Below are 17,989 nucleotides of genomic sequence, written 5' to 3'. Positions count from 1 at the left end.
ACACATACAAATCCTTCTTCAAACAATATTTCTGTTGCTGTATATAATAGTCTCTTGGTTCTGTTCATTTCATTCTTCATAATTTCATGCAAGACTTTTCATGTTTTTCCTAAATTAACCTATTCATTTTTTAAGGCAAATCATTGTTCTTTTATATATTTTTAAAATATTTTCAAATTATATTTTAATCTGGTTTCCTCCTCTCATTTTTCAGACTGCCAAAGAGACACATAATAGAACAAAGTTCAAGAACAGACTCTAGGTAAACATTAGATAAATGAAACTAAACTGAATGCCATGAATTTGGTATTGCAAGTATCCAAATACATATATTTATTTTTGTAGTTCATGTTTATAGGAACTATGTGTTTTCTTGTTCAAAAATAACCTATGACAGATAAACTAAAGGAAAGAGCATATATTTGGGGGTGATAAACTTTGTAAACTGTCACATTTGGCAGAATGTGCTTTAACCTGTGTTTAATGTTGGGAAGTAAAATCAAACAGAATATATAAATAACTCAAGAATGAAAACAAAAGCATAAATCTAAGATGGTTATTTATGAAGGAACTTTTGATATTGATTTGCTCCATGTCATCTGGTTTGCCTTTTCATTAGGTTTCTTTGTTGTGGCTATAATTTTTGTGGACAAGAGAAACTTTATGGCACTAGTGTCTGATCAATCACTGTATTGCCAATGTGGTAAAAGGCTGAAGACCTTTCTTCCACCTCTCTCTGCTATTACTAGGACAAAGGACCTTTACAAAAAATCATTACCACTTTGTCTAAGATAAATTCAGTGTAGCACAAAACAGATAACACTTCTTTTTTGAAGTTCTGCACTTTGGGTATCCCCCTAAATACTTTTGTGGGGGCCATTGATTCCAAATATTTCATTCTAAATAGATTTTATTTTTTACCTTTCTGCTCTGGCCTCACTGTCTCAGGTCCAGGCCTGTAAGAGCTACCCTTAGAATTCATAGGTATCCTGTGGACTTTGTAGATGTTCTTTTCTTTGACATCAGCTCAAGCCCCAACTGGCCATGTTCTTCCTCTTTAGTAAGGAAACTGTTTAACCATCCACCTTGAATTGGCTTTTATAAAGGAAGATTTACTTGAAAAAATATAGCAAAAAATACAGATATTTCATACAATACATTGGGAGCATAACCCCACCACCCCATATGCCACCCAATCTTTGCTGGTAGGGATGTTCAACACTTAGCTCAATTCCTACATAGATCTAGTGACCAGTCGCTTGTTCAGATGTAGCATGACTGCCAGATAAATCTCCTTCATAGCTACCTCTGTGCTAAATCACTCCCAAAATTTATTCCTTATCTCTCAGGACTGGACTCAAAAATGATGGGAGGCTCAACCTTTTTTTCATATTTTGGGGCATTGATGCAACATTGGATGACTACCTAATCTATAGAAAACTAGGATACTAGAAAGACCTCTATTTAGACCTTTGAAACTCAAAAAGTCATAGGCTCCCCTTCTATAGTTTCCACTACTCCCAAAGTGTATAGAGGCCAAGAAGAAGAGGCTGAAGCTAATTGGCCTTTTTGAATGACTTTGAAGTAATTTAAAGGGTCTCCACTTCATCAAGTGATTATCTAACTGTGGTTCTTTACACGTAGAGATTACCTTTGGAGAAACTGGTTAGGAATCTATAGCAACAAACCATATAATGGGGAATGGGTATTTGAACTAACGCTAATGTTAACCCTGAAATTTGGAAGGGTTAAAGAAAGTAAGGTCTGGAAAAGAGGTGAAATGAAGAGTACTTAACAAGTTCTTGGTTATACAAGATGAAAGGTGCCATATTCCAAAATAAAACTCCAATTCCAAAAGACTTATCATGAAAAATCTACAACTCTCGGGCAAGTCTGAAGGTAAATTGAACTATTTTTTCTGCTTTCTTAATTTTTCTGCCTTTTTTTGCAATCTGGGTAATAAAATGTTTATATGATTTCATATGAATAATTGATATATTGCTTGCCTCAAGGGGTAGGGCAGGGATTGGAAGGAGAAAGAGAATTTGGAAATACAATTTTTGTGTTAATTTTTTTAAAAGAAGATTTCAAGTCTTCAAGTTTGTACCTACATAATAAGAAATAAGTGGTTAATTGACAGTGATGACATTGAGAAGCACAATGACTTGACTATAATTTCTTATGGTATAACATTGTATTCCTTTGAAAACATCCTAAAACTCCTTAGTTAATCTATCCATCACATTGTTTACTCTTATTGAATTTGTAGGCAATTAGAATTGTTTTCTTTTTTGCTTCTAGTGGCATTTTATCAATTTTATTCTGGTGCACGTATTTTTTTAATTAAGCAGAAAATTGGACCTTATTTAACATAGATAATTTTTAAATGGACTTGCTCCCCCCCCTCTGATTTTGGAACTTAAACTATCCAACAGATTAATAGCACCATGGAAAAATAATGTCATTTGTAAATTTGATAAGCATGTCATTTATATCTTAATCCAAACTGTTGATAGAGTACATTAATAGGCTTATAATACCTTGCTAGAATCTCCCTTCAAGGTTAGTAAATATCCATTAGTCAGGACTCAAGGAATCTGCCATTCATTTCCAAAATCAGCTTAACAATTATATCACTCAGCATTCCTCTCTCCTTGTCCATGTGGATGCTGTTTTACAAGTGTGGAATATTACTAAATTTCAAGACTCATTGTGAAAGTAAAATTTAGCAATCTGTCCATACTTTTCCTGGCAGTCTTTGGGTAAAACTAAATTGTGCTTCTCTGAGAAGTTTTATTTTGTGTGTTTACAAACACCATTATAGGAAAACAAATATATGCACATAGTACATGGTTAGTATGTTGACATTCTACATTACTATCATTTATTATTTATAAGAAGACTAGGAATTATTTTAATCCAATTATATAACATCTTAATAGATTTAGAAATGAAAACTAAGTTAAAGATAAAGTTTCATGCCAATCACTAAATGTTCTTCAGTGAATTAAAAGTCATAACTTTTGAGTTTGTCATATATTATTCATCTAACTAAGCCAGCATGCGTTTCTAGATTGTATTGTTAATAGGATGGAAACTACAAAATTATATAAGCTATTACAATGGATCCCATGGGAGACAAAATCATATGACCTAGTATCCATTAGAAATACAATTCCAGCAATGGTAATACTCTCTGAAATGACAATTATGTCCACAGTTTCACACAATACTTTTAAGATTTGGAAATCTAGAGTAGTCAAGCAGTGTAAGGATGGTATTAAGTCTAATTCTATCCTTCACTTATTTCTAATGTTAATAGGAAGCATTTATCTTTTCCCATACCATTAGTTCAATTATCCTTCTTCCATTCTGCAATTTTGTCTATTTTATTCTTATAGCAAAGTCAATCAACTTTTCTTCAATATCAGCTGTTCTCTTTGAAGAGGACAAAACAGACACTATTTGCTTTTGTTTTTTCATTCTTCTTCTTTGGCCATCATAATGTCTTTGAAATCTGTTTTTTTATATATAATTCATAAACAGTACCATTTTCCCCTTTTGCTAAATCACTAGTCCTAAAAGTTACATAAAGCACATGACTACTTGACTATTTATATAGAGAATATCAAGGCAAAAGTTATTATATGTCTTTTAAGGTTAATCTATAGATACAATGACCCAAAATTAGGAGTTGAAATTGCTTTAAATGATTGTCATTTAATTTTTTCCCTAAAACTGCCAGGTGAACTGCTGAATGATTTTTAAAAAGTAAAGCCATTTGAAATGAAAGTCTAAGTCAATAGTTTCTATGGTCATTATGTCCAACTGGTTTTGCTTTGATTATTACCTCTGCTGAAATTCATTTTATTTAGCATTTTATATCAGATTTTCTTCTTTGTGACATCAATATTGACATCTCATATCTTTAAATAAAAAAGAGTCATAACTATTCTCTCCACATATAAGAAGGAAAAAAATTTCCTACCTAATTATATCTAATTATCACATAGTTCCAGTTACTTTTAATACTTTCAGTGAATCAAGGCACTTTAAAATTCCTAATACTTACTATTTCTCTACTATAATCGTTCCTACAATTTGCCCACAATATAAGCTCCTTTATATATTACTTTTCATTAAAAACAGATCATCTGACATTTTATCTTATTTATTATCTATATTTATTATCATATCAAATTTCAAATCATTAATAGTCTATTCGTGTAACACACTGACAAGAAACAAAAAGATTTGATCTTTACTAAGAAACCTCCCTAATTTTCTCACAGTCAATAGTAGGGCCATTTCTTCCCCAAAACAATGCTATAATCAATGGTTACAGAAGGTCAACAACAACAAAAAATACTTCCTCAATACAACAAAACACTAAAAAACTCTGATTCATTTTGTGCAGCCAATTGAAAGACTGAGGAAATGTACCATCAGCATTATTGTCTAACAGGTGATAGGAAGAGGTAGGCTTGTTTCTCCTATCCTTGAACAAGACTCTTTCAGGTGGACGTGTCCTGGAAACCATGACATTCTTTCAGTTGTATGAAGGAAATACCTAGGTGAAATAATTTGCTTATGCTCAGAACACATTCTGCTTTACTCTAGTCATCAATGCATGATAACTTTTCCTGACATTAAAACTAGGGGATAGTGTGGTTTGGTAGGCCATTGATTTTCCTTGCCTATAAAAGTACTTAAAAATCACATTTGCAAGGTAGTACAATGCTTTTATTTCCAAATCTTTCTTTACTTATAAAATGATAAAAATAAAGCCATTACCAATACTATTAATGTGCTTTTATGAACTTTTTATTTTTAAAATTCCTAAAGACCTTGTTTTGCTTCTAATTTTTTAAATCTCATAAAACTTTATTCTATTTCCTGGTTATCCAGTTCCCAACTTCTTATCCTCAAAAATATATATATGAACTATATAACATTTTACATTTGGCGAGTTCACTATTTTTGCATCTCCCTTGCAATCAGGGGGAAAAATTTCTCTACAAATGGCTAAAATGGAGGGAAATTAATCTCAGAGGGAAAATGAAAACAAACATATAATATGTATTTCAATCTCAGAATGATGACATGATTTCTGATGATAATAGCTAAATATACTTTCAAAAAATAAGAATTAATTACAATAATAATGTAAATTGTTAGATCAAGAACTAATTGATTTGCATAATGGATTGTGAACATTTTAGTAAAATTTTAACTGTTACCCATGAATTTTTTTCTATTATTTAAGGCAGATACAACAAATTACCTGGGGTGGAAGCAGTGGCAGTCTTATAAAGGCAAGAAGCATGCTTAGGTCACTGCATCTCCTCTGTGTGTCATACTTAACCCACATCATCAAGGCATGGAAGATGGTTTCTTCATCAGGAACATTCACATCATCACTGGCCAGCAGCTTATGGAGCTCCTCAGCTGGGAGGAGTAAAAACTCTTGATTTCTGATAACTTCCATTATATTTTCCTGCAGAGAGAAAAATCTCAGCATAAATTCTGCTTGCTTTTATTTATCTAAGGAAGGTACCTCAGATAGAAAAGAGGAAAAGCAGCCTATATCAATTTATACAGTCATAAAAACTATAATCATGGGAAATAAATCCTTCAGGAAAGAGGCAAACTTGAAAGCCTAGTAATTGTAATTGATGTATAAATATAAGTAAGACAACACAATCCTAAAAATACATGATTATATTGGGAACTTCCATATGCAGGAAGGATGTACTGATGAAGCATCAAGTGACCATCCATTTAATAGTAAACAGTATGGTTTTAAACAGAGAAATAATACATATAATAAAATAAGATAAAAATTCCAGGATTTAAAGCAATAATAAAAAGAAGATTGGATTCTGTAACTGAATGGATCCATAGCTGACCAGGAAAGAGATGTACTTCAGGCTAAAGAGAGACACATCCCAAGGTTTTGGTCCCTAACTTGAATAACAACACTGCTGGCTCTTATCAAATTAACAGATGATACAAATTTGAGAATAATAGGCAAAATATTGGAATCTAAAAATATCTCAAAAGGCTAAAATGGTATGCCAAATCTGACAAAATATAATTGGTAAGATTTTTTAAATTGCAAAAGTGATATATTTTCCTATTCACTACTGATTTAATCTGTTCTCAGGTCAATTTTCCAAATTCACAACTCAGATTGTTGCATTTCATACCTCTAAAATGTTGATGGCTCCCCTTTGCTTTAAAAAAATTATCTCTGTTGCTTTTTGCATATAGACAACAAACATTTAAGTGCTTAATATGTGCCAGACACTAGGCTAAACTAAGAGAATACAAATGCAAACAAAAAAGATGGTCCCTCCCCTCAAGGAGTTTGCATTTTAAAAGGGAAGACAATGTGTAAAAAGGAACTTAAAAGAGAGGTTGAGTGACAAGTATACTCAGAAGATATGTATATACATATCATATTTTTAGCATGGCATTTAAGGTTCTTCAAAATTTGTAATCTACCTTTCATATTATTTAAAGAACCTTAATGGCAATGGTTTGGGACACAATTTTAGGTAATAAACACAATTTTAGATAACAAATTTTAGATAAACAACTAATTGGAAAAAAAGGTTTTTATCTGATATGGAACTTCCATTCATAAGAATTGAAGAAATGGGATTTTATGAATGCACATTCTCCAAGTAACCTTAACATATTTATCATAAACTTAATTCCTTGCACAAAATATTATGATTTTAGTTGCCAGATTAAGGGATAAACTAGTTTCCCAATATGAAAAGATTATATTACACACATCAGTCTAATAGCTAGATATCATAACTGCTTTCTTTAAAAGGGGAATTGGGGCATATTGGCCATAACAAGGACTAAATAATATTAATAAAAATGAAATTGACCATAATTTAAAGAAAACAACTGGAACCAATGTAAGAATTATTTCTTAATCAGTTCTATGTAGTCAGCTCATTGATTTATTAGATCAAAATAAAGACCAAGTTAAAGTGATGAATAAAAATAAGAATACACTGCATGAAAACAAAATAATTCCAAATTATATATTAAGTAGCAAATGACTCAGAAACATGGAAAATTGTTAAGAAAAAAAGTAGCCATCAACATGAACCATAATCATTTCTTAAAGGATTTTAACCAATGCAAATCAATAAATACAATGAGGTCCATCCAGGTAACACTTGATTTTCTGGTCAAGAAGATAACTGCAAATGAGGGGCAAAAATTAGCTTAGAATGTAAATAACTTGCGAAACAAAAAAAGGAGGGGAGGATGTTAGATTATTAATAATATTACCTTATGAAGTAGTGAGTAAATTTAAAGGGAAAATGAGTTTGTAGGGAGCTTCTTGTGATACTCAATTAAGCCAGATCTTCCCAAGAACGTTTAATTATGAAACTGGAAGGACAACAAATAGATGGATAGTCCACTTTTTGGAGATCCTCCAAAAGAGCTTGAAACAGAAGAAAAGAATAAAGCCTTCTGCCAACAGATGGGCTTTCCTGGCAATATCTGATCTCCTTGGAGTTTAGCTCCAAAAGTGGACTAGAGATGAAAAATAGAAACCTTATGCCAACAATTCTAAACCAATTTTCTCCACTAATGTCAGTGGGATTGCTATATTTGGATTCTAAAATAACAATTTCTAAAGCATCATCTGAAGAAATGGAAACTGAGTTTAAAGGAAACAGCACTGGAGTGGCAGCTAAATCAAAATAATATACAGGGAGTTCTATGCCATACATTACAAAATTATGAGAGTATGAAGAAAATGTTTTAAACTACGTGAAAAAACAAAACAGTAACCAAGTGGGGGCTAAATATCATAGTTCTTACACCATCAAAAAAGCAAATAAGAATATCAATAATTTACTACCCTTACACATATTTCTTGTCTTTATCAGAGAATTGTGTATATCTATAAATGGCACTTTGATAAAACATTAGAAAGGAATGTGAAGATTTTGCAAATGATATTCTATATACAACATCTTTTATGATCACATAATTCACTGAATGGTATAGTTGTTGTTTGCTTACTGTAAAAACAAAGTATATAATTTGCTAGAATAAAATTTAACCTTCAAACTTTTTTTCCAAGAAAGTTCCCTTAGGCCTGTATAAAGATAATAAAAGATCTTTTTGAAGATTTGAAAAGAATAATTTTGACAGTCCTATCATAATTAATATCAAGTGTGGTAAAAAGAAGATATTTTTGCTCAATACCTGATTATATCTGACTGGCATTAGCACTTATATGTCATGACTAGACACTATAAATGGACAGTGTTTTGGACTGAGAATTGAAAAGCAGGAAGAGAGAGGACAAAATTGTATTTGGGAAATTCTGATCTTTTCAATGAAACCAAATTTTTCACTAGCAGTACTATATGAATGTGTCACATAATATGCCATAATGTCCATTTGAAGGACAATGGTAGATAGAAAAGGATGAAATATATTACAATCATGGTTCCCAGACATAAAACAGCATAAAGGATGTCACCAAAGAGAGGAATGTCCACTACAGGAGGTGGGTCATTTATGGAAAAAGAGTGAGAAATAAAAGATAGATATGCTGAATGCTATACTAGTACTCATGAAAGCTAAGTGAGTGCCAAGGGCAAATGCCCAGCCACATTCCTCAGATTAATTGATGTAATACTTTTGGAGGATTTACAGTTGGATATAGATTATAGTTGGGTAGGAAGAGAAAGCATGAAAGGATTTTGATTTATAACACTGAATCAATGTCATTGATCTACTGAAATAGTAAAACAAATTTAGGGGGGAAAGATATTTGTGTATTTATGTGCTTGTGTTTATTTTATTTTCTAATAAATATTTAGGTGAAAAATTTAGAACCATTTTAATCAAATTGTCTTTATTCTGTTTTCATGAACAATAGTTGAATTAAATTTTCCTCTCTATTATGAACATGCTTAAAACATTTATTTTCATTTGTATCTTTATTAAATTATTTCCTTCACTTTATAATTTTGTTATTCTGAGGGATAATTCCAACAGCTGATTTGTCCTGTTGTATTTTATTCCATTCTACTTTTTTTTTTCCTTTCTAGATCTTTACTAAAGATGTTAGACTGAATTTAATGCCAAAGTTAAAACTAGAAACATCCACATAAATACCAAAAGATAACATTATTTACTACCTTACTGAATTCTATATTAATAAGCTTTGAACATTTATTGAAATATTACATAATACTTTATTTAATCTAAACTTTAATTTAATTTAGCCTAGATTCTACCATCATTAGATTTTCCTGTATCCACTATCATTATAGTCAAATCAGGGGTGTCTGTGCTATGCCTCTACTTAGGATTTGCTCTATTTTTTAAAGATCTGGATATTTATATCCATAAATGACTTTAAGATTATCTTAAAGGACCTAAGTATAATTCAGAATATAAACTTTCATTTAAAGATACTTCCAAAATTTACCCTTGAGCTTTCAGTGAACCAGAGTGCGTCTAAGAGATAAAATTAATTTCACTGCTATGCCACATTTCATTCTCTTTTGTTTGTGGCAAAAGGTTTCTAGTATCCCACTGACCCCAAATTAATCAGAAATTGCATTGGGTTATAGGATAACAGATCATAGACTTTTGAGCTGGAAAAGTCTTTAGAATCCCAATCCTATCACATATCTGGATTTTGAAAATGAGGCCCAAAGAGGTTATCTGATTTTTCCTAGGTAATACAGGTAGTAAGAGCCAAATTTGTGGGAAGAGCCAAATTTCAAATACTGCATTTGAACTCCAAATCCAGCATTCTTTCCCTTAATTGGGATTCCTGATTAGACAGTTCAGTCCTAAATGACTGGGCATTAATTTAACAGAATAGACATGGAAAAAATTTTAAAGGTGGTTTGATCCAATTGACTCATTTTAATAAAAAGGAAATTTGGTCTCATATGATTTATATAATGTCACATTATTAATATCAAACCACAAAACAAGATCAGAGCTCTTGAGTATAAAACTGGTATTTTTCCTATTCATGACACACTTTGCATGAAGGTTTGTTTAACAGTTTCATGAATAAAGTCATATTTAAATAATTGAAGAAATAATAATTGTTCATGGCTAAGAAGAAACAATATAATTAATATGATAATCATACCTAAACTAATCTACTTACTCAAAGCTATCCCAATTAAATTACTGAAAAAAATATTTTATTGACTAAGAAAAAATAGTAAAAAATTCATTTGAAATGAAATAGTTCAAAAATATCAAAAGAATTATTGAAAAAGTAAAGGAAATAGGTTTTCCATTAACAGATTTTAAACAATTATTAAGCAGTCTTTATTAAACTATCTGGTACTAGCTAAAGAAATAGAAAGGTGGATCAGAGGGACAGAATAGACATACAATAGTAGTAAAAATCATGATTATCTTGTATTTTACAAAAGTAAAGCTCTAAATTTTGGGGATAAGACTTTTCTCCTGAGTAAAAATTATTGGGAAACCTGGTAAGTATGGGTGTTTCCCACAAAGTTCTGTCCCAGAGCCATTTTATGTACTCTCTCTGTTGGCGAACTTATTTGCTCTAAATGAATGTATTACCATCATCACTGTGGATGTCTCTTAAATCTTTATAACAGTCTCTCATCCCCCTTTGTTACTCTAGGCCTAAAATGACAATTGTTTGTTGGACATCTACACTGGGATATCCTCTAGGCATTTCAAACTCATCTCTAAATAATAACTTATTATTCATTTTATTTTTAAAATCACTCGTTCTTCATACTAAATTATGCTTTGCTATTGGCTTGGTTTTTGACTACTGTTTTGAACTTACTAGTGCGTATCTTGATTCAGAAAAGTTCACCTGATCCCTTATATTTGCTTGTACCTTGACTGAAATACAGTGTTGAAAAATTTGAGCTTGAAAAAAGACCTCAGAAGACCCCTAAATACAATGACTTTATGTTACAGATGAATAACCCAAGATATAGAGAAATTGAGTTACCCAGTATTACATGAAAATTTAGCTCCTTCTTTTCCCTGAAATTGATTCATGGGATACTAGAAGGAAAACAAAAGTCTTTATATCACTTATTCATTGGTAAAACTTAAGAAAATCTCTCTATTTTTTTGAATGAATTTAAATCAATTTCTCCTCCCATTAGAAGAAAATAACATTTTCCATTAATATATGACTAATCAAGCAAAACAAATTTCCCTAGATGAATATAAACAAATAAAACATATGTGTGCACATTTACATATCTGCATGTATATACACATATTTAAACATAAGTATGAGTCATATATTGTTTTATATTTTGACTTTTTCCATATGTATATAGATGTGTGTGTGTGTGTGTGTGTGTGTGTGTGTGTGTGACTTAGTCACTTCCTCAATAGGAGATTGATAGTATTTTTCATTATTGATCAACTGTAATCTTGGATGGTTGTTGTATCATAGTTCTTACAACTTTCAGAATAGTTTCAGGCAATTTTCCTTGGTAACTGCCTCATTTACAAGATATATAAAGAACTTATTCAAATTATACAAGTGAGAGCCCATTCCCCAATTGATAGATGATCTAAGGTCATTAACAGGCAGTTCTCAAATCTAGACTCTTAACAACTGTTTGAATAAAGGCTCCAAATTACTACTATTTTAAGAAATTTCAATTGGAAGAATTATGAGATTTCTCATTACACTCAACAGACTGGTAAAGCTGGAAAAAATAGGAAAATTATAAATATTGGAGGAGATGTGGAGAAATAGGAATATTGATTCACTCTTGGTACACCTATGAATGGGTACGACCATCTTGGAATGGAATGGAATTGGAATTATAAACGAAAAGTGAATCAACAGTTCATGCCCTTCGATTTAGCTGTAACACAGATAGGCTTACACTCCATAATTAGAGAAATAGGAAAAGACCTTTTATGTCCAAAATTACTTATTGTAACTCTGTGACAGTAAAAACCTGGAAACTAGAGAAATGCCTTAAAAGTTGGTGAATGGACAAACTATGGCATCGAATTTTGATAGAATGTTATTTTTTAATTATTGCTTAGAAAGGAGTAAATAGATCATTTTAACAAAACATAGAATGATTTATATAAACTGATGCAGAATGAGGTAAGCAAAACTACTTTAATATACTTCCTCATATATAGAAAATTATGGAAGATTAATATTAGATATTAGTTCCTTATATTAAAGCACTAGACAATGTACATTATTCTTCTACTAATTATACATCTACTATTCAAATTCTAAGAATTCTACAGAGATATTTTGGTCAGGTGCCAAATATATTGGAGTGAAAGGACAAAATGAACTTTGCTATTGATTCTATAAATTCAACACATTTCTTTTATTGTTTTTTTTTCCCAATGCAGGTGAGGAAAGTTATTAGTAATTAGTATATGATTATAGGACTTTTGTTTGAAGACTATATACCTTTTTTCTTTTTAAACATTTATTAATATTTATTTTTTTGAAAAGTTAACATGGTTACATAATAATTCATGCTCTTACTTTCCCTTTCACACCTCTACTTCCCCCTCCCCCCCCATGGCTGATGTGTATTTCCACTGGTTTTAACATGTGTCATTGATCAATACCTATTTCCAAATTGTTGATAGTTGCATTGGTGTGTTAGTTTCGAGTCCACATCCCCAATCATGTTCGCCTCAACCCATGTGTTCAAGCAGTTGTTTTTCTTCTGTTTCCTCTCCTGCAGTCCTTCCTCTGAATGTGGGTAGTGTTCTTTATCATAAGTCCCTCAGAATTGTCCTGGGTCATTGCATTGCTGCTGGTACAGAAGTCCATTACATTCAATTTTACCACAGTATATCAGTCTCTGTATACAATGTTCTTCTGGCTCTGCTCCTATTGCTCTGCATCAGTTCCTGGAGGTCTTTCCAGGTCACATGGAATTCCTTCAGTTTATTATTCCTTTGAGCACAATAGTATTCCATAACCAGCATATACCACAATTTGTTCAGCCATTCCCCAATTGAAGGACATACCCTCATTTTCCAGTTTTTTGCCACCACAAAAAGCACAACTATAAATATATTCATACAAGTCTGTTTATCTATGATCTCTTTGGGGGTACAAACCCAACAATGGTATGACTGGATCAAAGGGCAGGCAGTCTTTTATCACTCTTTGGGCATAATTCCAAATTGCCATCCAAAATGGTTGGATCAGTTCACAACTCCACCAGCAATGCATCAATGTCCCAGTTTTGCCACATCCCCTCCAGCATTCATTACTCTCCCCTTCTTTCATTTTAGTCAATCTGCTAGGTATGAGATGATACCTCAGAGTTGTTTTGATTTGCATTTCTCTAATTATTAGAGATTTAGAACACTTTCTCATGTGCTTATTGATACTTTTGATTTCTTTATCTGAAAATTGCCTATTCATGTCTCTTGCCCATTTATCAATTGGGGAATGGCTTGATTTTTTATACAATTGCTTTAACTCCTTGTATATTTGAATAATTAGACCCCTGTCAGAGTTTTTTGTTATAAAGATTTTTTCCCAATTTGTTGTTTCCCTTCTGATTTTTGCTACATTGTTTTTGTTTGTACAAAAGCTTTTTAGTTTGATATAATCAAAATAATTTATTTTACATTTTGTAATTTTCTCTAACTCTTGCTTGGTTTTAAAATCTTTCCTTTCCCAGAGATCTGACAAGCAAACTAACTCTATGTTCACTTAACTTATTTATAGTTTCCCTCTTTATATTCAAGTCTTTCACCCATTCTGAATTTATCTTGGTGTAGGGTGTGAGATGTTGATCTAAACCTATTCTCTCCCATATTGTTTTCCAAATTTCCTAACAGTTTTTGTCAAATAGTGGATTTTTGTCCCCAAATTTGGGCTCTTTGGGTTTATCATACATTGTCTTGCTGACATCACTTACCCCAAGTCTATTCCACTGTTCCTCCCTTCTGTCTCTTAGCCAGTACCTTTTTGATGAAATCAGTGTTTGCTAGAAATGCAAGAATAATCTTGATCCTCAAATATTAAGTCTAGTGTAAACAAAACATGAATTCAACAAGACTTCATTATCTTCTCTAAGAGGATATCTCATATCTGGGAAGTAAAAAAGGGAGATCAACTTAAGAATCAAAAACTAGCTATAATTATAAGAATGTTTAATGTTGAACATGTTGATCAGTATAGTAATAATTTCATAATAAATAAATGGAAAACTAAAAAAAGAGGGATAGTCTTACTACTTACATTAAAGAAATAATTTTCAATACCAAAAAAGATGTATGTTGATTGTCTGGGATTAATGGTCCTCTTCTTATACCTTTGTTGTTATTCAGTATATTAAGTTGTTTCAGTCTTGTCCAACTCTTCATGACCCCAAATGAGGTTTTCTTGGCAAAGATACTAGAGTGACTTACCATTTCCAAGTCCATTTCATTTTACAGATGAGGAAACTGAGGCAAATAGGATTAGGTGACTTGCCCAGTGTGTAAAGTCAGATTTGAACTCATGGAGATAAATCTTATTGATTCTGAGCCTAATACCCTATGCACTGCACCACCTAGCTGCCCCTCCCCTACCATCTCTTTAGGCCACAATAAATCTGAGCCTAATGTTCAAAAAGGGTGAAATGGGAAAACTGAGACAAAGAATAACTAGGAGCAAATATGAAAGGGGCTGCTTAGCATCAGTTGAATATTGCCACAATTTTACTTTGAGCATAAATCTACACACAGCATTCACAGCCAAAATACAATATATTTTGCCTATATTGTACAACTTCCTCTCACAAATACACAATGACTTGGCTGTGCAGTACTACATAAGGATGCGAAGGCCAAAATTGAATCTACAGTATCCCATTAAAAATTTAATTATTGTTTTGCATCCATTCATTTTTTAATAAAGGGAATTGGGCTATTTCCCTTCTGGTCTGGAGTAATATGCCAGAAAGTTATCAACAGTTGCATGCACCCAATATTACAGAATGAAAGTATATTACTGTTCATAATATTTAACCTAATTTAAAACCTTTTAACAGCAGGCATAATTAGGATCATTGTCCAAAATAAAATTAAAAAATCATAGGTAAGATAAAAGACCTTCTACCAAAAGAATTCTAGCAGGCTTAAAATGGAAATTTCATGGATTATTTCTTTGGTTAGGGAAAATGATAGTTGGTCAACTAGTATTTATTAGATGCCTATCACATGCCAGGTAACATGCTAGGCACTAATGTTAAAAAGGAAGGAAAACCAAAGCAATAAAAAAACAAACAAAAAGACCCCAAAAAACCCAAATAGTCCCCATTCTCAAGGAAATCATAAGCTACTGGGGAGAGAGTATGCACATAAATTTGTACAAATAAAATATATACAGGAAAACTGAGGATGGTCTCAGAGGGGAAGGCAGTAATATTTAAGGAGTAGTGGGAAATGCTGAAGATGGGATGGTAACTTAAAATTGAAGGAAGCTGTGGAATCTGGGATGGAAAGGGGAAGCAGGATAGAATTACCAGGGTAAGGTTCAGCCAGTGAAACAGATAATTGTCAACTGAGGGAAACAGTAAGGCTTTTGTCACTGAATCTCTAAATTGGTGAAAGTGTAAGGTGTAAGAAGCCTAGACAGGCAGAAAGGATCAGATTATAAAGGTTTCTAAATGCTAAACAAAGGACTTTCTTTCTTATCCTAGAGGGAATAGGTAGCCCCTGGAGTTTACAAAGTAGGTCAGAAGGATGGAAATGGAAAATTTTAAATGGAAACAATAAAGGATTCCTCATCCTAGGTACAAGGACTATATTAAATGTTCCTTAATCTCTGTAAAGAGCAGATCTGCTTCATAGTTGTGTTACTATAGCCAAGTCACTTAAATCCTACTGCCTAGCCCTTACCACTTTTCTGCCTTGGAAATAATATACAGTAATGATACTAAATTGGAAGGTGAGGATTTTTTTTAAAGAGTAGATCTGCAAAATTGGCAAACTTTCTGATTAAATAAATTGAAAAGCTCAACAAATAAGTTTAATTTACAAAGAAGATAAAATGTTTTAAGGAGGAAAACTAATACCAAAAATGATTTCATAGAACATGTGATTTTGTATTTTTATTGAAGTTATCTTCATTAAAGAGACCCATGCCTACTTTACAAAATTTATATAACAGAACACTGGACTGGGAATCAGAAGAACTATACTTAAATCTTATGTCGCACTAGCTTTTGAACTTCAGACAAACCACTTAACCTCTTTGAGATTCTTTTTTCCTAGTCAGTACAAATGTGGAGGGAAAGATGTATGAACTATATGCAGTATCTTTAAGCTTCCTTCTACACAAGTCTATGTTCCTAATTCTGCTTTCAATAGTTCCAGAGGTAATGCTGAGTCAGATCTTCTAACTGGTCAGTGTACAACTCATTGTCTCAACTGTTTGCTTTTTATTTTATTTTTCATTGCAAAAATTTGGCAGTTTGATTTTCTTCCTTCCACTTGATGGTCCAGGCTAATTGTTTGATGTGTGCCTAGCCGAAGGACTAGAGATGATTGACTAGGGAATAGCAAATAGGGGCTCTTTGAAAAATGTAATTCTATCTATGAAAGTACTATTCCTTAAAAAAAAACACCCTTATCTCCCTTCTTAGAATCCATACTAAGGATCATTTCCAAGGCAAAATAACTACTAAACTTTGGTGAAGCATTAAGTATTGCCAGATGATGTCCCCAGAGATGGTATACCTTAGTACTCTAATTAAATAAGACTTTTCCAGTATTTACTGAGCCCCTCAGAAAAACTACATGTATACCCCTAAGACTATTTTATTTGTGCTCTTTCTTACAGTCTTTATGATAGAAAACTCAAGTAATGTAACACTGTAAAATTTTACCCTAAGCCCACCATTAGTGTAGATATACTATGTAATAAAATTTTAGTATCCCAATAATCCAATGAATTGGTTCATTGGATCATACTGATTGTGGGCACTCCTTCCATCATCACAGATCATAACAGAACTACACATAAGGTGTGCAATCTTGTTTTCATATTTTTCAATAAATTCTACCCCAATGATCCATTCAATTTGTTAGAGACTTTCCCATAGGCCTTTTTACAGTTCAAGAAGGCTGAGGTTGTCCTTCACCTGAACCACATGAACAATCTACTCCTTTTTTAAAAATCATATATTTCTCCTTATAAAAACAAACGAATAAGGAGACCCAAGTAAATGTGTTCTTTTTCCTTTGTTTTTCTTGGGTCAGCCTGGAGACTCCCTTTCCCTTTATCTTATCACAAGGTCCTTTCCATCCTGGGAGTCATCTTCTTCAAAGGCACAAAGCTGAGGAGAGGCAATTGAGACATCTAAAGCTTTTCTGAATATAGGTCACTGAAATAAACCCAAACGAGGAGTCAAAAAACATGGGTATGTGGGGGCAGCTGGGTAGCTCAGTGGAGTGAGAGTCAGGCCTAGAGACAGGAGGTCCTAGGTTCAAACCCAGCCTCAGCCACTTCCCAGCTGTGTGACCCTGGGCAAGTCACTTGACCTCCATTGCCCACCCTTACCACTCTTCCACCTATGAGACAATACACTGAAGTACAAAGGTTTAAAAAAATCACATATAAAAAAAAACATGGGTATGTGATATACTTCAATATTTAATAACTACATTACTAGGGGCAATTTGCCACATCTTTCTAGCTATAGTTTTGTCATCTGTAAAATGGAGCCAGTAATGCTTGCCTCCTCCACTTTGCACTGCTCTATTAAAGAAAATAATTTAGAAACTGCAAATCTATTTAATATGATTTAATTCATACATAGGGACTATATCATAAACATCTCTTTATCTTCCACCACAACTAGTTCAAAGCTTTGTACATAATACATTCTCTGCAAATATTTGTTGATTTATTCATATGCATAAATCGCCCATAGATGAATGGCCAATAAGTTTATTGTATTTCTGTAGCAGC

At 32.4% G+C, this 17,989-nt stretch overlaps 1 protein-coding gene across 1 annotated transcript in view; it reads right to left on the bottom strand.

The window, feature by feature from the left end:
• KLHL1 (kelch like family member 1) overlaps window positions 1-17,989 on the bottom strand; it is a 542,207-nt gene that overhangs the window by 211,375 nt on the left and 312,843 nt on the right. Inside the window, exon 5 of the mRNA XM_044669367.1 lies at window positions 5,285-5,497. Within this exon, the coding sequence (XP_044525302.1) occupies window positions 5,285-5,497 (213 nt within the window). The remainder of the gene's footprint in view (window positions 1-5,284; window positions 5,498-17,989) is intronic.

This window comes from Gracilinanus agilis, chromosome 3 (genome assembly GCF_016433145.1).
Source record: "Gracilinanus agilis isolate LMUSP501 chromosome 3, AgileGrace, whole genome shotgun sequence".
Taxonomy (NCBI): domain Eukaryota; kingdom Metazoa; phylum Chordata; class Mammalia; order Didelphimorphia; family Didelphidae; genus Gracilinanus; species Gracilinanus agilis.
Note: the sequence above shows the minus strand (reverse complement) of the source record. Positions and strands in the feature narration are given on the sequence as shown.